General features: G+C 41.3%; 1 protein-coding gene across 1 annotated transcript; it reads left to right on the plus strand.

Annotated features, from left to right (window-relative positions):
- Positions 1-20,979: 20,979 nt before the first annotated feature.
- Positions 20,980-21,497, plus strand: LOC133796153 (photosystem II protein D1-like). Its single transcript, XM_062233634.1, has one exon. It carries the CDS (start codon positions 21,066-21,068, stop codon positions 21,495-21,497), a length of 432 nt encoding a protein of 143 aa, XP_062089618.1. The 5' UTR covers positions 20,980-21,065.
- Positions 21,498-21,843: the final 346 nt, after the last annotated feature.

Raw genomic sequence — 21,843 nt, forward strand, 5'->3', positions numbered from 1 at the left:
CCTAAAATACTCCTTGACTTGCCCAAAGTCAATTATAATGCCCTGTTGTGACTTTTCCCGCTATCTCGCCCTAGGATCGCCTCAAGTCACCGGCTGCAGAATTATCCACATAATAATGTGGTTCTCACATATACAACATGTCTATTTCATATTATCATATAATATTACCAATTATCATATAATGTCTTTTAAGCACTATTAATCACATAATATCACATTCAAATAAGTACTATTCACTCAAATCCCATTTATGCCCTCCCGGCACACTAATCAAGGCCCTTAAGCCTTATTAACGAATTTGGGTCGTTACAAAATGAGTAGCCCCTTAATCAATCAATGCAGTAAATGAAGAACCAGCACTAGAAATCTAACCTATCACAATCGAGGGATAAGCCTCGGCCTCGGTCTAGGTCAAGGTGAATACTCTGGCTTCAGTGAAGCTGACGCTCTTCTTTGGTTATTTCTTTCTGGCTAATGGGCAGTCCTTCCTCAGTTGACTAACACTCCCACAAGTAAAGCAGGCTCTAACTCTGCACTCTCCCTGATGTCATCTCCTGCACCAAGGACACTCTGGGAAACTTCTCCAGTTGTCTCCCCCACCTTGACGGCCACTGAAAGCACCCCGACCCTCCTATCTGAACCAGGAGGAACAAAAAATCTGGGGCCTTTCTCTTCTGCTCATTGAGGCCACTACCCCAACTAGAACCAGTAAAAGGAGGCACCATCCTCCAAGCAACGCGCCTAGCGATGCCCTCTCGCCATATCTAATCCTCGGCTCCCTCAACTGTAAAGGCCTTCTCCACTACCTTAGCATAGGTGGTAGTCCTTGGATCCAATGTTATCTTAACATCTAGGACTATCATGACGTTCAATCCCCACACAAACTAATCCATATGTGCCATATCGGTAGGCACCAAGTCCAGCGCAAACTTCACCAACCGGTCAAACTTTAGTGTGTATTTTGTAACTGTCAACTGGTTTTGAGTCAGGTTTACAAACTCGCCCACCTTTGCAGCTCGGACTACAACACTATAGTACTTCTTGTTGAAGACGTCCCTAAATTCCTCCCAGGTCATAACTGCCACATCCCTTCTGTGGGACACAACGTCCCACCATATGCGGGCGTCTTCTCTCAACATGTAGATGGCACAGGCCACCTTGTCATTCCCTTCCACACTCATGAAATCCAGGATGGAGGAAGTCATATTCATCTATTGCTCTGCCTGCAGTGGGTCTGGTCCGCCCTCAAAGGTGGGAGGATGCTGCTTCTTGAACTTCTTATATAAAGGTTCCCACCTATTTTCCATCACAGGCTGGGCTAGTACAGGTGTCATAGCCTGTGGAATTTGTAACCCAATACCCCGAGGAGGGGCTTGCTGACTCAACTCTTCGGAGCTCATCTTTCGTTCGTTGAAGTCTGGCTTCCATTTTTGCAAACAATTGTTGCCAATTTTGTGTGGCAGGTGGAGGATCCTGACCCTAGTTGTTATCTCTATCCCTATTACCACAAAGTCTGATCGATTATCGAGGCAGAACTGCAATATGCTTGCCATCAATGATATCGGACATTAGGCGTGATAACAACATCCAAACCTCCTAGTCACATCAATCAGTCACAAACAACAGATCAACACATCGCACACAACATGCATACAGCAATCAAGGGGTCGTGCCCTGGCATCATACATATATAAACACACTCATCATGCTCTATCTATACATTCAAGAAAATAAGGCAACTTAAACAAGTAGTTAAACACATAGTTCATTTAATACTGACCAACCCTTAGTCGAGCTTGTCACTGGCAGCGAGCGTACATGTTCGGTTGATCTCCAGGAACCATAAACCTTGGCATGCTCTAATACCAAGTTGTAATGCCCTACAACCTTAGAGTCCTTACCAAGTGATTTATAAATGTGCCATTAGCTCGCTAATCGAGATTTTAGGTTAAAAATGCGATTAAATTGAAATAAACACTCATTTGACAACATTAGTTATAAAAGATTTGAACATTCATTAAAATCGTAAAATACATTTGGGATCCCAAAATAATGTTTCAAAAATATATTACAACTCCAAATTTTAGATACAGTCCATCTAAGCGACATAATCAATTGTTACAACATATCTCGCAAAACAACCCCGACCATGGTAGCCAGGTAGGCCGAACATGTACATGCCGCTCTCTCCAAATCATGGTTGGTCTACCTTTCCCTTACCCTTACCTGCACCATAGAGCACCCGTGAGTCGAAGCCCAGCAAGAAAACTCAACGCATAACAAATCACATATCAATCCAGCCATATACAGCAAAATAGTCAACAGACTAAACACATAGTGACCTACGCCGACCCAGGTGCTTTACCAAGCTCTGGGTACGTGATCTTCACCGAGCGAGTGGATACAACACCCTTGGAGGGTCTCGCACTAGCGACTTGCACTCAATGTGCTTAACGCCGATCCCGGCCCTGCCGTTCTCGGCCTTCGCCTTTCCCGGTCTTTGCCATTCTCAGCCGTTTTCGTTCATAAGCATGCACAACACAGGATAGCATTCACATATATTCACACATATATTAAACACAAATAATAGGGCCATGCCCTGCTCTGCAGGCACAAACAGTTTTCTTACATTATCTCGAGCTGATAGATTAATGATATCCCAAGCACAATCCCCTAACTTGAGCTTTGATGAAAAACCTAGTCACAATGCATCCATAATAACCATCCATCAAGCCCTAAACCAAATAATAACTTCGTAATATTATTCTAGCCTCTGGGACCTTGAATCCTACTAAACCAGGTAGTAGGATCCTTCCTGAGCCCTAAGATTTGGGTTCTCGAGCTTAAAACCCTAGATTGGCCATAATCCTCTATTTGCGTCGTGGCGCCCCAAAAATTAGAGTCGTGACCCTCTCTAAGTCAGAGAGCCCAGCTCTCAATTTCCCTAGACACACGCCGTGGCGCGCCCTGCCCAGGGCTACAATGCTGAGGTGATTCAGCAAATACCTAAGGCCTCCCGAGTTCATGCGAGTTGAGGCGCTCAAGAACAGCGTCGTGACGCGACCCCGCGAACCCATAAATTCCAGTATTTTTTTATATTTCCAACCCCCTGCTAATCAATCCAGACATACTCTAATGCCAGAATTAAGCCCCAAATCACTTACACTATACTCAGAGCAGTACATAAATCGCTTCAGAGCCAATGGTTGCTAGTTTATATGTTTATATACATGTATGTGATTTTTTGACATATTAGATAGGTTAATTGGATGCTAGCATAATTTTTATAATGTTTAAGTTTTATGTATTGTGTGATGCTAAAAGAATATTATTCATAATTTTTGTATGTTTATGATTGTTTATGTGTGTTTTATACGTAAAACTGCTAATGAGGCCTGTGCGTTGTTGGAAGAAATGGCCACGAATAACTGCCAATGGGCTGATGAGCAAGAAACTAGTAATAAAAAAGTAGTTTGGGTTCATGAACTAGACGTTATCACCACGTTAATTACTTAAGTTGCCACATTAACCAAGCAGTTGCAGAAAAACAATATCTCGGCTCAAGTCATGCAGATGCAGATTGCTTGTGAATTGTGTAGGGGTCCTCATCCTATTGATCGGTGTATGGCAGTAGAGGTGAATAATTCTATTCCTATGGAGCAAGTGAATATGATGGAAAATTTTAATAAGCAAGAAAACAATCCTTTCTCCAATAATTACAACCTAGGATGGAGGAAGCACCCCAATTTTTCATGGAGAAAAATAATCAAGGCCCTCAACAACAATTCCAGCAATCCATGTCTCAAGCTCCACCACAAGCAACATCAAAACCACTGGTACCTCTAGTTTCTCAGGATAAGACAAATGAATTACAAGTTGCATCGTTGACCCTGACCAACAATCAAACTGTAACGTCCCAACAATCAAACTGTACCGTGATTAGTGGGCCAGGAGGGCCTAATGGGATGTATTTGTGGTGAATTACATGAGTTATATTATGATATGACTACTTATGCTTGTTTAAGTGTATTAAATGTGCTTATAGGCCCGTTTATGTTAAAAATGGGCATCTTAGTAATTTTTACCCGCTGAGGGTATATCTGTAATTATATATATGCTTTATGAGTGGGACCACATTTTTATGTGGATATATTTGAGATATTCGGTACGAGGCGAGCCTAGTGAGCAATTTGGCAAAAGAGTCACAACGGGGATTAATACCCGGCTCAAGGTGAGCCTAGGGTTATTTTGGTAATTTGGTGAATCACCAGGAATTATTGGAGTATGAGTTATACCTGGGGGGAAAATATTTGTATTTATCAGTGGAGTAAATTGGGAATCTTAAGTGAAATTTGAGTTGTAGCGGGATTGTGGTATCGAATGACTAAAATTCCCTTGGGGGCTAGTTGTGAGGATTATTTAAGGCAAGAGGAAATGGGTCTTTTTCCCTTATGCAACTAAAGACCTTACTAAGTTACAAGCTGCCCTCATTCTCATGTTCTCCCCCTCTTCCTCTCTCTCTCTTTCTCTCTCTCTCTCTCTCTCTCTCTCTCTCTCTCTCTCTCTCTCTCTCTCTCTCTCTCTCTCTCTCTCATTCTTCCTTTGTTTCAAGAGAAAACCTTGAAGACTTGTGGATATTTCTAAGTCTAGAAGTGGCTATTGAAAAAATTGGAGGCTTGATATTGAAGAGTAGGACCTGTTAAGCTTGGGAACTCAGTGGGGATTCGAATCCTAGGAGGTAAGTTTAAATCCTAAAGCTTAAGTTTTTGTCTTTTGGTGTCCTTGAAGAAATCTTAGATTTCTAAGTTTGGGATTGTGTTAGAGTATTTTAATGGTTGTTTATTGTGTATCTAGGCTCCTGGGGTTGTTTTGGTGGTCGATTCTGGCTAGGTTGTATTTTGGTTGGGTTTTGGAGAGTTTGCAATTTCTAAAAATCGCACAAAATTCTGGATTCGTGGGGTCGCATCGTGCCGCTATTCTTAGTGAGTCGTAGCCTGGCTGAACTCAGCGAGGCAAGAGGTACCTTGAATTGACTTATCGCCACAATGCGTGTGCAAGTATTTTGGGCGTGGGGCTCTCTACCTAATTGAGCGCCATGGCCTTTTGATGGAGCGTCGCAGCTCAAAATGCAAGTTTTTTCTAGGGCATTTCTTGGTCGATTGTGAGGCCGTGGCACTGCCAGAGGCGCTACGACACTAAAAAACTTTTAGGGTATCTTGGTTTTGGGCTTTGGGAATCCAGAGCAGAGGGCTTGGGAAAATTTCCACTACCCGGTCTAATGGATTTGAAGTCCCAAGGGCTAGGGTTTGGTCTTGGAACCCTTTATTGGTTTTAGTCCTTGATGGATTTCCCCAATGTGTTGTGACTAGGGTTGACCGCTAGGCTCAGGAGGAAGGGATTGTGCTCAAGGTCTCCTCCGAGTATCGCTCACGACTCAAGGTAAGAAAACTAATGCTGGCACCGATTGTGGGGCATGCGCCCCAATTATAGGGCACAGGGATGACCGTACCATGAATCTGTTTAAAATTAGATGTCTGCTTTGTATAAACCTATGTCATTATAACTGTTTGTATAGATTGATTGTGATCATGATCACTCAGTCATGGGGCTGTTATCGGCATTACATGTGTAATGTATGCCGTAGTGGTGGGGCCATTATAGGGTGCGATATTTGTCGTAGTGACGGAGCCATTGTGGGGGTGTGATATCCATCTACTCGGCGTGAGTCGTATACGGATTGGAAAATCTATGTGAACTTGTTGTGGCTATAAAGTAGGCAGTACATGTTAATGTCTATCTGGATATCTGTTTTATTTTATTTAGGTTTTCTTATTGAGCCTTGGCTCACGGGTGCTTCATGGTGCAGGTACGGGCAAAGGAAAGGTGGATTAGCCATGAGTTGGAGAGTCATGGGCAACATGTACATATGCGGCCTACTCGACCTCCATGGTCGAGACTTCTTTTGGGGGATCTAAGGTTTTGGTTGATTTTGTCGCTTAGGTCGGCCATTTTGTACCTTATTTATGGTATTAACTACTTATAAACCCTTTTATGGGATCCCATGTATATACTAAAACTTTTTAATAAACAGTATTACTCATTTCTCCAAAAAAAATTAATACCTAACCCTTTAATTAATTTTAGTTACACATTTAAGTCCAAATGACTTTCTTAACAAGTTAAGCACTATTTTTAAACATACAATGTAATGGTCTTATATTAGTTGGGCATTACAACTTGGTATCAGAGTTGTCAAGGTTTATTACTTCCTGGAGATTGGATGGGCATGTACACTCCTGCTAAAGATAAGCTCGACTCAAGGTTTGGTAACAAATGATGTGATTATGTGCTTAATTGCTTAAATGAAGTATATATGCCTTATTAGCATGCTTGATCAAGGAGCATGAGCTATACTAATAGGGCTTGGTTCTTGATTGCTAGGTGAATATGAGAATGTATGCTTGTTAAAATTGTTGATGCATGTGAAATGTCAATTAGCATTATGATTGTGAGTGTTTCTTATTGGTTCGGTTGAGGACCATGGGGTAATTCTAGAATTTTTTATCCTTGCCTAATGCCTCCAAGGCGACCAAACTGATTAGTCGGTGATGAAATACGGGCTAGAGATGATAACCATGGTCAGAACCCTCCGCCAGCTCTAGAGAACTGGCAGCAGATGCTTGCTGAAATGCAAGCCAAACTGCAGAGACATGAAGAAGAATTTCGCCAGTTGAGACAACGCAGGTTCCAGAAGGTAATGTTGCACCGGTAGTACCACCTACTGCCTTAGTACCAGCTGTACAACAGCAGTCAAAGGTTGAAAATTCCTGGGAACCATTATATGAGCGATACAGGAAACAGCACCCTCTGATGTTTGAGGGAGGGCCAGACCCACTACGAGTTGAGCTGTGGATGAGTATGACCACCCCCATCCTAAATTTTGATGAGGGTAGTAGGTAATGAGAGAGTGGCTTGCACAATGTACATGTTTCAGGAAGATTCTCATATCTGGTGGGAGGTTGTATCTCAAACCCGGAACGTCGTTGTATTAAGTTGGGATGAGTTTTGCAATTCGTTCAACGAGAAATATTAAAACAATGCAGTTCGAACCACAAAGGCAGATGAGTTTACCATATTGGTGCAAGGCAACATGACTGTGACTGAGTATGCCCTGAAGTTTGACAGGTTGACCAAGTTTTCTTCTGACTTTGTGCCAACTAATGCAGGTTTATTCGAGATTAAACCCGACGATAGCATAGAATGTCAGGATCACCTTAGTGCCTGGAGTTACTACATATGCTCAGGTAGTTGAGAAGTCCCTTACTGCTGAGGGTGCAGAGGATAGGATTTGTCGTGAGAGTGTCACGAGACGTGATGCTATGAGGATGGTACCTCCATTTACTAGATTTGGTAAGGGTGGAGGCCCTAGTGACCAGAAGAGGAAGACCCCCGACACTTCTACTACTCCTGTTCCTGACAGGAGGGGTCAAGGTACTCAGGGTGGCCGCCAGGGCGGTAACGAGGCCTGGAGAAGTTATCCAGTATGTGCCAGGTGCAGGAGATGCCTTTTGGGAGAATGTCGTGCTAAGGCTTGCTTCCTATGCTCGGGTGGGACATTTCCAGAGAGATTGCTCACAATTGAAGAAAGAGGAACAGAAGAAAGGTGATAGTTTGACTCCAACCCAAGTGTTCACACTAACCCAGTCAGAGGCTGAGGCTAGTCCCTCGATAGTGAGAGGTCAGATTTTTAGCAATGGCTCTACTCACTCTATATTGATTGATTATGGTGCTACACATTCATTTGTTTCTAGTGGAGTAAGTGATAGATTGTGTAGGCCTTGTTATTTCTGTGTTGTGGGGTTTGGGACCCTTATTGCCTACTAGGGAATTAGTAGTTTCTAAGAGATGGATTAGATCTTTGCTAGTAGAAGTGGATAGTAGAGAGTTGTCGGTGGACCTGATTAAGCTAGCTATGGAGGATTGGCATGGATTGGTTAGCCAAATATGGGGCAACCATAGATTGTAAAAGGAGGATGGAGACCTTTGAGCCCGAGGGAGAGGACCCATTTGTGTTTCTGGGCACTGTGAATGGGCCTCATATTCCTATATTCTCAGCACTAAAAGAGGTTGCATAGGATTCCTAACAAGCATAGTGGATACCACCAGGGATGTGTCAGTTGGGCCGGTAGAGACCAGATTGGTCTATAAGTTTTTGGATGTGTTCCTAGGTAAACTACTGGGGTTATCACCGCAGCAAGAGATTGAGTTTGTTATAGAGTTGGCCCCAGCAACAAAACCAGTATCCAGAGCAACATACAGAATGGCTCCGGTAGAGTTGAAGGTACAATTACAAGAGTTACTGGATTTGGGATTCATTAGACACAGCTTCTCACCGTGGGGTGCACCAATGTTGTTTGTTAAGAAAAACGATGGGACATTGAGAATGTGTATCGATTACAGGGAGTTTAACAAGCTAACTATCAAGAACAAGGACCTACTGCCAAGGATTGATGACCTGCTTCACCAATTGTAGGGTAGGACCGTATTCTCAAAGATTGATCTTCGATCTGGTTATCACCAGCTGAGGATCAAAGAAGAGGATATTCTGAAGACGGCCTTTCGCACGAGATATGGACATTATGAGTTTTTGGTCATGTTGTTTGGATTGACCAATGCCCCAGCAACATTCATGGATGTGATGAGCAGGGTGTTCAAAGACTACTTGGACAAGTTTGTGATTGTCTTCATCAACGACATCCTAGTCTACTTTCATAAAAATTCAGAACACGAGCAGCATCTCTAGTTGGTACTTTGGAGGTTGAGGAAGCACATATTGTATGCCAAGTTCAAGAAGTGCGAGTTATGGTTACCTCAAGTGTAACGCCCTGGTTACTCTAAGAGCGTTACTGTGGACTTTAAACAGTGCTTAACTCACTAAACGAGTCATTAGGTTATAAATGTGCATCTAGGTGTTATTAATAGGCTAAGGTGAAAAATCTTGATCAAAAGGAATGGTGATGGCTGTCGTATACCACACAAATTTAACAATGATTTTTCTTTTAATACTTCCAATTATTTCAGTATAATAGCAAGCACTGGTCGAACCCACGAGGACTATCGTTCACTTTATTATTCAAGAATTAACACTAAAACTTAAAAGGGGATTTTGATTTTTAACTCAAAATTTAAATAACATAAACTAGAAAGAAAAATAAAGATTGGGATTACGATATTAAAAAACAGTTAAAGGTTAATCTCCACCCTCAACAATCATTCCTAATCACTAATAATAAATATTATTCCAATTTCTCAATTAAACTATTAACCCCGCAGATAATGCTGAAGTAGTCAATTATCCCAATCTCCCTATTATAAGTAATCAAGGCGAAGCGCTCAATAATTAACTCTTTTATCTAAGCAATAAATCTATGAATCATACAATCTATTTAACTTAGATAAAGCATTAAGTTCTATGGAAACAAGTTAATCTAGACAATAAATTAATGAAGCATATAATTCATTTAACCTAGGTTCTATTTTTCATCACAATCAACAATTCTTTTAACTTAACTATCAATTGCAACTTATCACACACACTTAGAATCTTAAACTATTAGGTGAGTAGTAATTCTAAGATGACAATTGAACAATGTAAAACCTTAATTAGTTGGCCACCTAACAAGAAATTACAAGATTCATAACATTCAATTGGAAAAATAGAAACAATCTAATATTGAGAGAAATTGAAGAACAATATTCATTAATAATAATCAAGAATTCATGTCTTGGGTTTTGAATTAACCCTTAACCTAAAAAGAACCTACTCCATAATTTTAATCATAATCACAAACATAATTATAATTAAAATTAAAGATATTAAGGGAAGAAAAGAAACTAGATTGATGAACAAAAGTAATGTAGTCTTGTAGTCTTCTCTCCAGCCCTTTCTCAGTCTTTTTCTCTCTTAAAACCGTAATAAAGATCCCCCTCAAATTAACCTTAATCATCCTTTATAGTCTCAATTAAAAAGTAATAAAAAATCTGAAAACGACGTCGCAAGTCGCGGCCTAAAAAATGCGAGCCGCGGCCTAGAACAAAATCTGTGCCTAAATCTGTCCCTCAGGCAGCGGCCTGGAAATTACGCGCAGCGGCCTGAGTTTTATGTGCAACGGCCTGTCTGGAAGAAAAAATTCTGAAAGTGCAATTTCCATTTAAAGTGCCCCGGCCTGAGTTTTTTGAGCCACGGCCTACCTCCAATTTCTTCAATTCTTGATCTTAGATAGCTTCCACGTTGCCACCACTTCCACATTTCAATCCCGAAAGCTTTGAATACTCCTAAAACTTTATTTTAACTACACTTGCCATCAAAATGTTAGATTTATCATCATAAAACGCAACGTAGAAAATATGTTGTAGAATCACGAAACTTAGTTAAAACTATTAAAAATGCTATCATAACACCATCCAAGCATAGAAAAACTTAACAAATATTAATACAAAAATGACCTTATCAAATGGATATATTTTATTTACAACATAAAACTGTCCATGGGCCCATAAAAGTGCTTACAAAGTTATTTACAATCCAAAATGGTCATTACAGTGTAAAAATTGCACCCACTGACCTAAGCGACAAAAATAGGGTTAACCCCTAGTTCATCTGAGAAACACCTTGGTCGTGGTGGTCAAGTGGCCGCATATGTACACTTCGCCACCTAAGCTCTCCACTCAAGACTGGGTGAGATTTTCTTTCCCTTTACCTGCACCACATAGAACCCGTGAGCCAAGGCTCAGCAAGAAAACTTATTACTGCATGTATACAATATCAATAAATGATTATGATAATCATACTAGGGCTTGCAGCCCAATCAGATAAGTGAACATCAATAATGATCTGGTAATCATACTGGGGCTTATAGCCCTAATCCGATAAGTGACTAATGAGTCACGCACTTGGGTTCCACACCCTAACCAGATAAGTGACTATAGAGTCACGAACTTGAACCAGATAAGTAACTAATAAGTCACAAACTTGAATCAGATAAGTAACTAATAAATCACGAACTTGAATCAGATAAGTAACTAGTAAGTCACGAAATTGGGCTCTACATCCTAAGCCATGTGATGTTACAGTCACCTGACCATGTTGGCTCTAGCTCTAAGTAACTAGCCCTTAGACTAGACAAGCGATTTTGTTTTCATCGAACTTAAGGTCGGTCAAGCATTTCATACTTATGTCGATAATGCTTATGTCGATTAAATCTAATCTTTTCGGCTTGCGTTAAATACACTAATACTGTTCTTGACTCATAGGTCAATTCCATACGACCAGCGCTCAGTACCACTGCCAAACTTGACTAATAAGTCACAGCTTCACAGTCAATACTAACACCATTGTCGATTCTGACTAATAAGTCAGTACCACTCACAAGTACGCAAGACTGCTAAGCATTTAATATGCAATCAATATCCACATATAGAGCACTCAACATGCCTCATCAATAACCATGCATGTCACATACTGGGTACAGTTTTCTTACCTCTGGTTTGAGCGTGAAATAATAAAATAACGAACCCTTTGAGAACGATCGATCCTTTGGTCCCTTAGCAGTCACCAAGTAAAAACCAAATATGGAATTCCATTAATAAAATAAATCATAAAAGGTTCATGGTCTAAACCTCGCTCCCAGGACCTCGAATTGTATTAAAATGGTTAGCAGATTCAATCCCGAGCCTTAGGAATTGAACCCCCGAGCCTAAGCCCTTGAAAACTCCTCCCTGGCACATAAGGAAGGGGCGGGCCGTGACTTGGCCTAGTGAGTTGCGACGAGCCCCCAAGTCAAAGAGCACTCTAGCTGGGTACCAAGGGCGAGTCGTGACTTGCCTGGGCCAAGACGCGATGTAACGCCCTACTACCTTAGAGCCGTTACTGAGTGAGTTTAAAACAGAAATTGTGCATTTAATTGACTCTAAGTGGTTTCTAAAACCAAAAGTGTGAATAAACCAGAGTTTAAGGCTGTACTCTTCGAAAATGATTAGTTTCATTGAAAACGTTAAATGTAAAACATCTGGGATCCCAAAATAAGGTTTACAAAATATTTACAACTCAAAAATAGATTTACACTTGATCAGTTATCAAAAGAATGATTTAATACAGCCATATACAAAATGCCCCCAACCAAAGCAGTCGGGCAGGCCGAACATGTACGCGCCGCCCCCACGCTCTCCATACTCATGGCCGGTTGACTGACTCCTTGCTTTTACCTGCCACACGGAGCACCCGTGAGCCGAAGCCCAGCAAGAAAACCCAAATAGTACATAACATATGCAAATCAAATAGCTGGCATAATTTACTGATAAATAAGAAAACCATCATAATAAACAAGTACGGCCATGCCGCCCCTGAGGCCTTACCAAAGCCTGGGGTTTCGGTTCTCACCGCGAGGATAACTCATGTATCCCTTGGGTCCCACCCTGAATATAAGCATCCCATGTGATGTGTGTTACTTTCGGCCCCACGGCCGTACCCGGCCTACGCCGCACTCGGCCCTTGCCGTTCATTTCATCATAATCACACATATAGTACATTCGAAATAATCATTCACACACATCATGATTCATTTAAGGTTAAACATTTGCACATAATACAATCTGGGCCATGCCCTACAATCACACAGTGGGGCCATGCCCTATTCTCGAGTGTTACGGTTTTCTTACCTTTAGATTCAGTAGCCTTGATCAACCTGACTCCTTGAGCACGATCTTACCCGAGCCCTAGCGCTTACCTAAGCAAAATCCACAAGTCAAAGTCATCACCAACCCTCAAGTCCGAAACCTAGCCTCGGGACTAATCCCGAGCCCCCGGGAAGTCCTAGATCCCCAAAACAAAGTGGCGGAATCAAGCCCCGAACCCTAGGTCAAAATCCCTTCACAAAAGCCCAAAAATCCCCTCTGTGAACAGTGCAGCGCTACAGCGCTCAAAAGAGGGCGCTGTAGCGCTACAAGCAGAACCACCCTCACCAGACAGGGGCTAGCGCTACAGCGCCCCCTGCCTAGCGCTGTAGCGCTAGATGCAGCAGACCAAAACCAAAAATCGCATCTTGCGATTTTCTTCCCTCATTTCGAACCCAAACTTGTCCAACTCTTTCCCAAGCCCAAAAACAAACTCATATACACCACACACTCATCCCAAGCACCCCATGAACTCAATCCCAAGCTCAAGCAACCCACAATTCAAAATCTAACCCAATGAACCCAAAAACCAGAAAATCACTCAAACAACAAGGATAGGGTCTTAGAAATCATACCGTGGGTGGAATTTTGACCTTGAACTGAACCCTAGACCTCCTTGGCTTGCACCTTCACAACCTTGACCTGTTTTCCCCAAAAACCCCATCCATTTAGCTCAAAAACACAGCTCAAAACCAGCAAAACCCTAAAACCAAAAACCTCAAGAACTTACCTCAAATCTCTGATTTGATCTTGCTAATCCCTTGCCAATCCTCAAGCCTAGCTTAGGATCCTTGATGCTCAGCTAACCCTAGCTTCCCACTGAGCTTATCCTCAAGAAAAAATCAAGGGAAATGGTTGGGGGAGCCACAAACCGAATCTTCAAAGCCAAACCTTTCAGCTTTCCCTCTCTTTTCCTTTCTCTTCTTTCTTTCTTTTCAGCCTATAGCTTTTCTCTACAAAATCCACTAAGTATAAAGACCTTCTTTATTTTATCTCTTACAAGCCTAATGACCAAAATGCCCTCCCTTACTAATTCTAAACCTTTATGTCCATAAAGGGGCATTTTAGTCATATTACCCAAATTCCCACTAATTCCTCAAGTGTTCATAATAATTCCCGCTCGCTACCCAATACCGGATTAATCATCAAATATATTCCCAGATTCTCAATTAAACTCCCCAGGCTTAACCCAAGCCTGGCACAGGTTCCCGCTTTGACTTTCCGCTAACCCGCTCATTCTAAGATCGTCTCGAGTCATAGATCACAAGTATCAACATAGTCATGCCCAACATGGCCAAATTACAAATATGCTCAATCAGGTCTACATGCATACTAATTCACATAGTCATGCATCACAATTAATCAAATAGTCATATAACGTGCATTAAATCATATTCATGCATAAAACTCATTAAAGACACACACAGAATTCCTTTATGCCCTCCAGGCACACTATCCCAGGCCCTAAGCCTTAATACCGAATTTGGGGTCGTTACACGCGACTTGACCCCACGACCACAACACCTCTGCCATTTTTTCCATTGAAAGCAACCAAAAACTTTCACCAAACAACTCAGAAATCACACCCAAGCATTACCACAACTTACCCAACATTCAACCAACAAAACCTAAGCTTTAAACCATTTAAAACCTCATCAAATAACCACTTCTATAATCAAAACTTTAAGCTCAAAAACTAACTCAAAACAGAGCAAAAACCAAAAAATTCATGGCTGAATTCTTACCTCAAGTTTTGATCTCCTAGCTTGAACCCTTAATTCAGCTTCAAAAATTCAAAGGAAAGGAAAGAGGGAAAGATGATCGTGGAAGAAGAAGGAAATTTATGTTTTGTTGTCTAATTCTTCTGCAGCCATCCTAATTCAAATATATCCTAAGGTCAAATGACCAAAATTCCCCCAAGCCTAATTTATTTCCGTAACAGCCACCAAGGGCAAAAGTGTTGTTTCTCCTCTAATCCTGTTAATCATAATTAACATCCTCCAATTCCCGTTATTCCCAATATTCGCCAATAATAAATAAATCAAATCTCATTACCCTTTTATTCCCGGTAATGTACTAACATTAAATTACCCCGAGGCTCACCTCCGAGCCCGGAAATTAATCCCGTTATGACCAAACCACTAATTTACATTCTAAGATCGTCTCATGCCGAATATCTTGAACATATCCACATAATAATGTGGTCTTATCCCTAAATTATACACATGCATGAAATTATACAAATATTCCCTCAACGGGCCAAATTACCAAAATGTCCTTATAATGAAAAGTAGACCCACATGCATGCATTTATTATCATATAATAATATAACTCACATAATCATGCATATAATCATTTAATTGCATAATAAATCAATTATGGCCCTCCTGGCCCTCTAATCCAGGCTAAAAGCCACATTAGGGATTTTGGGTCGTTACAACTATCCCCTCCTTACAAAAATTTCGTACTCGAAATTTACCTGTACAACTCGAGATACTGACTCTACATTTCTGACTCAGGCTCCTAGGTAACTTCCTCGACCTTGTTGTTCCTCCATAATACCTTAACCAAACGTATTGTTGTATTCCTGAGGACCTTGTCCTTTCTATCTAGTGTATCGCTCTGCATTTCGGGTACCTTTGAACGACTAAGGTCAGGATATTTTTCCCCGAGTTAAGAATATTATTTAATATAATATTAAATTTGTTTGGAATTTATTTCCATGAGTTATTGCTAGCCAAATTATGAATTTTGTGATTAAAAGACAAGATAAGACTTTTGGTCTTGGACCGACACAAAAACCTTAATCGGGTAAAGATCTCAGAAAATAAAATGAAAAACTATGGCAAATATATTTTGGGCATAAAATAAATTCATAAAAATTAAAGTTTTGTCAAAAATAATAAACTTAAGAGGAAATGGAAATTTTAGGGCATTTTTGTATTAAATGCTTAATTTTACCGAATTGAGGAATTTTATTTTATAAATGGACTTTAGTTTAAATTGAATTGTGTGATTTATTAAATTAAATGTGAGAGACATTTAATTTAATTATTATATGTTAAGTTTTATTTTTAAGACTATATGAGTGAAAAAGGTTATAGAAAGTCAATTTGGATTTTTCTTCTTAGGAAATATATATTAACCTTTTAAAAAAAAATAAAAAAATAATAATAATTACATATACAGAAAAGATGTGGCCGGCCATGTGAGGATATTAGTTGTGTGGACCTTGCTACCTTGGATTCAGAGATAGTAGTCGATCAATTGGCTAACCTCTCTATCGAGCCTACCATTATGGAAGTTATAAAAGGGGGGCAGTTAGTCGATCCTTGCGTACAAAGACTGATGTACGAAGTGAGGAATGAGGGGCGACTAAGATTTCATATCTCCGAAGATGGAGTATTGGGCTTCAAGGGTAGAATATGTGTTCCGAACGATGACTAGATCAAGAAGTAGATCTTTTTCGAGGGACAAAATGCTCCTTATGCCATGCATCCGGGTACCACAAAAATGTACAAAGACTTGAAGAAGTACTTTTGGTGACCTAGGATGAAAAAGTAGATGGCAGAATATGTGGCACACTACTTGACTTGTCAGCAAACCAAGGCTGAGCATCAACAGCCAGCTTGATTGTGCAGCCCATAGAAATTCTGAAATGGAAGTGGGAGATTGTAGCGTCCCAAATCTGCTAATAAGGCTTAGGGCCTTGATTAGCGTGTCTGGAGGGTAATAAGTGGTTTATTATTATAATATGTGAATTTTTATGAGTATGAGATTAGAGATGCATGTTTAGGTGAATTAAATATGCATGTGGGCCCCGTTTGGTTATTATGGGCATGTTTGTAATTTTAGCCTGTTGGGGGCATAAATGTAATAAATTTGAATATTGTGATATATCTGTGTTGCACGATCCGAGACAGCCCTAAGGAGCGGTTAGCTAGAAAGTCACAACGGGGTTGAATACCCGAGTCGAGGTGAGTCGAGGGGTATTTCGAGCAATAGACGTTTTACTGGGTTATCGGGTTATGAAAATAAATATTTGGAGATATATTTGAAGTTAGAGCGTTTAGGAGGAAATATCAGGAAAATTTACCATTTTTCCCTCGGGGACGTTTTTGGTACCCCGAGCCTTTGAGGTAACCTTAGAAACTTAAGTTAAATAAAACAAAACCAAGGAAGCTTTCAGAACTTTGTGAACCGACCCAAGGCACCCTCTTTTCTCTCTCATTTTTCTCTAAGTCATACCAAGGAGAACTTTGAAGATCAAGCTAGGAATTAGAGCTCTAAAACTTGGAGATTGTTCAATATCAATTTGTGGATTCAAGCAAAGCTAAGGTAAGCATTAAACTGTGATTTTAGTTATTTACTTCTGTGATTATTGGCTGGGTTTCAAGTTCTTTTGAGGTGTTGAAGTTGAAGATTGAATTTTGGGTTTTATGAGTTTTTAAAGCTAGAGTTTGTTAGGTTTTGTTGCTAAGACTGTTCTAGGACTTCTGTGATAAATGAATTGGATTGTTAGATTGATTTGAGGTGTAAATTGGCTTGGTTTGGGTAGGAAAATGGAGGATTTTTCTGGGTTCGAGGGGTCGGGCTGCGACATTGTTCTTGCTGAGCCGCCCTTTAGAACATTTGGGCGACCTGAAAATAGGGGCGTGCCGCGACGCGTGTGGGAAAAAAATGAGGCTGGGCCTCTGGTTGAGCATGGGGCCACACCATGGGTTGATGCTTAGTGTGCTTTAGGGCTTTAAGGAAGTTTTAGGATCAAGAATCCAAAAGTTAAGGCTCCTGATGAATTTTATCACCCGGATTGATAGAATTCAAGGTCTCGGAGACTAGAATTATGATCCAAAGTTATTTAATGGGTTAGAACTTGATGGATGGATATTGTTAATGCATTGTGACTAGGGTTCCAGCGAGGCTCGGACTAGGGGACTATGCTCGAGACATTAGTGTTTAGAAAGCACAGGACACAAGTAAGAAAACTATTGTACTTGTAGAGCAGGGCGAGGCCCTGTAGTTTGTGTTGCAGCGCATGGCCCTATATGATTGCGTTGCAGGGCGTAGCCCCATTGATTGTGCTTATACATGTTTAAGTATTTGTTTAATTATGATATGTGTGCATATATGTGAATGAATGGCGATAGCCAGGAACGGCGAAGGTCGAGTACGGCAAGGGGCCGGGAGTAGTGTTTAGCACGCGGAGTGCGAGTTGTCAGGGCGAGACCCTATAGGATACCTGGGATATCGTCACGGTGTAGACCATGAACCCAGGGCCTGGTAATGTGCCTGGGATGACAGGATCGTATGTGTTTAGCCCATTAGCAGTTTATTTGTATGCTGAATGATAGAAATGCATAGGTTATCTGCTTGTGTGAGTTTTCTTGCTGGGCTTCAGCTCATGGGTGCTCTATGGTGTAGGTAAGGGCAAGGGAAAAGTCAACCAACCATGAGTACGAAGAGCATGAAGCAGCCCGTACATGTTTGGCCTGCTTGGCTGCCACGGCAAGGGGTGTTTTTGGGAGATGATTGTACTAAACCTAGATTTTGTCATTTAGTCAACTTTGGATATATTTTTTAGTTGTAAATATTTCTAAACATTATTTTGGGATCCAAGATGTTAAACTCTTTATGATTTTCAATGAATGGAATTATTTTCAAAGTATATGACTCTGTTTTTGGTTTAATTGCACTTTTGTCTTAAAACCTCGATTAGCGAGTTAATTGCACATTTTAAACTCACTTAGTAACGGCCCTAAGGAAGTAGGGCCTTACAACTTGGTATCAGAGCGAGCCAAGGTTTATGGTTCCTGGAGATTGACCGAACATGTACGCTCGCTGTCAGTGACAAGCTCGACTTAGGGTTGGTTGGTAATAGTTGACTTATATGTTGAATATGTGATTAAATGCCCTATTTGCCTGCTTATTTTATATAGAGCATGATGAATGAGTTAATATATGCATGATGTCAGGGCATGGCCCGTTAAGTGTTATATGTTATTTGTATGTTATATGGAGTGTTGTTTATGGTTGACTGATATGATCTGGGAGGTGGTTTTGGATGTTGTTATCTTTCCTGATGAGCGACGTCATTGGCTGCAGGCATATTGTTGTGATGCCTCAACAATCATCTAGACTCCACGGCAGTAGGGCCGAGGATGACAACCAGGGTCAGGACCCTCCACCTGCCCCACAAAATTGGCAACAAATTTTTGCCGAAATGGAAGCAAGACTGCAACAAACAGAGGAAGAACTTCAACAGCTGAGGCAGCAGGCCCCTCCTCAGGCCACTGGGTTATCAGTTCAGCAGACTGTGGCGCCAATGCCAGTTCAGCCTGTTATGGGGAACAGATGGGAACCTTTGCATGAGAGGTTCAGAAAACAGCATCTTGCCACATTCGAGGGTGGACTAGACCCGCTGCGGGCATAGCAATGGATGAATATGGTTTCCTTTATCCTAGATTTTATGAGGGTTGAAGGGAACGAGAGGGTAGCTTGTGCTTGCTACATTTTTATAGAAGATGCCCGCATCTAGTGGGATGTAGTAGCTCAGAGGAGGAATGTGGCAGTTATGACTTGGGAAGAGTTCAGGAATATCTTTAACGAGAATTACTACAGTGTTGCAATCTGAGTTGCGAAGGTTGACGAGTTCATCAACCTGACTCAGAACCGGTTGACTGTTACAAAGTACGCCTTGAAATTTGACTAGTTGACAAAATTCACGCCAGAGTTGGTGCCGACTGATGCAGCAAGAAGAGATAGATTTGTATAGGGGTTGAATGTCATGATCACCCATGATGTGAAGATTACTTTAGATCCAGAGACTATTACTTATGCTCAGGTCATGGACAAGGCCCTTACAGCTGAGGGGGTTGATGATCAGATTTGGGGAGAGAGCTTGGTGAGGCACGATGCCAGGAGGACAGTGCCTCCTTTTATTGGATCCAGTCGGGGTAGTGGCTCCAGTGGGAAAAAGAGAAAGGCCCCAGATTCTTTTGTTCCTCCTAGCTCGAATAGGAGGGCACAGGTTGCTTTTAGTGGCCTTCAGGGCAGAGGTGACAACTGGAGGAGTTTTCCAGTATGTCCTCGATGTAGATGATGACATCAAGGGGAGTGCAGGATCAGGGCCTGCTTTATCTGTGGGAGTGCCAGTCATCTGAAGAAGGACTGCCCACAAGCCAGGAAAGAGGAGCCGAAGCAGGGCGACAGCCTCACTCCTGCCAGGGTGTACACTTTGACTCAGACTGAGGCGGAGGCTAGCCCCTCGGTTATGATAGGTTAGATTTCTAGTGCTAGGTTTTCTTATACTGCATTGATTGATTCGGGAGCAACTCATTCATTTGTGTCTGCTAGAGTGATAGATCAGCTGTGTAGACCTAGTAGTGTGTATACTAGGGGTTTTCAGACATTGTTGCCAACAGGGAAACTGGTAGTATCTAGGAGATGGATTAGAGCATTTCCAGTAGAGATAGATGGTAGGCAGTTGTCTGTTGATCTGATTGAGTTGGAGATGGATGACTTCGATATGATTCTAGGGATGGATTGGCTATCAAAGTATGGGGCAACGATTGACTGGAAGCGCAGGATGGTGACTTTTGAACCAAAAGGGGAGGTACCCTTTGTGTTTGTGGGGACAGTTAGTGGACCGCGGGTACCTATGATTTCAGCATTGAAGGCTAGAGACCTGATGTAGGAAAGTTGCATAGGACTCCTAGTGAATGTTGTGGATACCTCTGGGGTTGTGTCGGTGGGACCGGGTAAGACCAGATTGGTATGTGAGTTTCCAGATTTTTTTCCAACAGATCTGCGAGGGTTGTCGCCGCAGCGAGAGATTGAGTTTGTCATTGAGTTGGTGCCAAGGGTGGAGCCAGTATCTAGGACACCTTATAGAATGGCTCTGACGGAGTTGAAGGAGTTGAAGATTCAGTTGTAGGAGTTATTGGATTTGGGGTTCATCAAACCAATTTTCTCGCCATGGGGTGCTCCAGTATTGTTTGTCTAGAAAAAGGATGGATCACTTAGGATGTGTATTGAATACAGGGAGCTGAACAAGTTAACTATTAAGAATAAGTATCTAGTGCCTAGAATCGACAATTTATTTGACCAGCTACAGGGAGGGACAGTGTTTGTAATGACCCAAAATCACTAATTTGGCTTAAGGGCCTTGATTAGTGTGTCGGGAGGGCATAATTGGTTTATGCGTGAAATTATTGATTTAATGCATGATTATACTATTGAATAACAAGCCCTCAATTCTCTATCTCTATTTATAGAGAATTCATGTGCTTGGGAGCCCCTGATGATTAATGATTAAATAAACCAAGATTTTACCATGACTGCAATTTTAGAGAGACGTGAAAGCGAAAGCCTATCTGGTCATTTCTGTAACTGGATAACCAGCACCGAAAACCGTCTTTATATTGGATGGTTTGGTGTTTTGATGATCCCTACCTTATTGACCGCAACTTCTGTATTTATTATCGCTTTCATTGCTGCCCCTCCGGTAGATATTGATGGTATTCGTGAACCTGTTTCTGGATCTCTACTTTACGGAAACAATATTATTTCTGGTGCCATTATTCCTACTTCTACAGCTATAGGTTTGCACTTTTACCCAATATGGGAAGCGGATTCTGTTGATGAATGGTTATACAATGGTGGTCCTTATGAGCTAATTGTTCTACACTTCTTACTTGGTGTAGCTTGTTATATGGGTCGTGAGTGGGAACTTAGTTTCAGTTACATGATAAGCATGCTTGTATGATTATATGAATATAAATGTGATTAAATGTTATACTTCTGAGAACCACATTATTATGTGGATAAATTTGCAGCAGGCGACTTAAAGCGATCCTGGGGAGCTAGATAGCGGGAAAGTCACAACGGGGCTTAATGCTTGACTTTGGACAAGTCAAGGGGTATTTTCAAGTATCGGGTGGTTATTTAGATTACCGGGTTATGAAAATAAATAATTGGAGAAATATTTGAGGTTAGGAAGTCTAGGTGGGAATATTGGGGAATTTTACTATTTTTCCCTCGGGGATGTTTCCGGTACCCCGAGCTTTGGGGTTAGCTTAATTGCCTAAGGATAGACTTAAGGAGCAGTAGAA

Source organism: Humulus lupulus, chromosome 8 (genome assembly GCF_963169125.1).
Source record: "Humulus lupulus chromosome 8, drHumLupu1.1, whole genome shotgun sequence".
In the NCBI taxonomy this organism is placed as follows: Eukaryota; Viridiplantae; Streptophyta; class Magnoliopsida; order Rosales; family Cannabaceae; genus Humulus; species Humulus lupulus.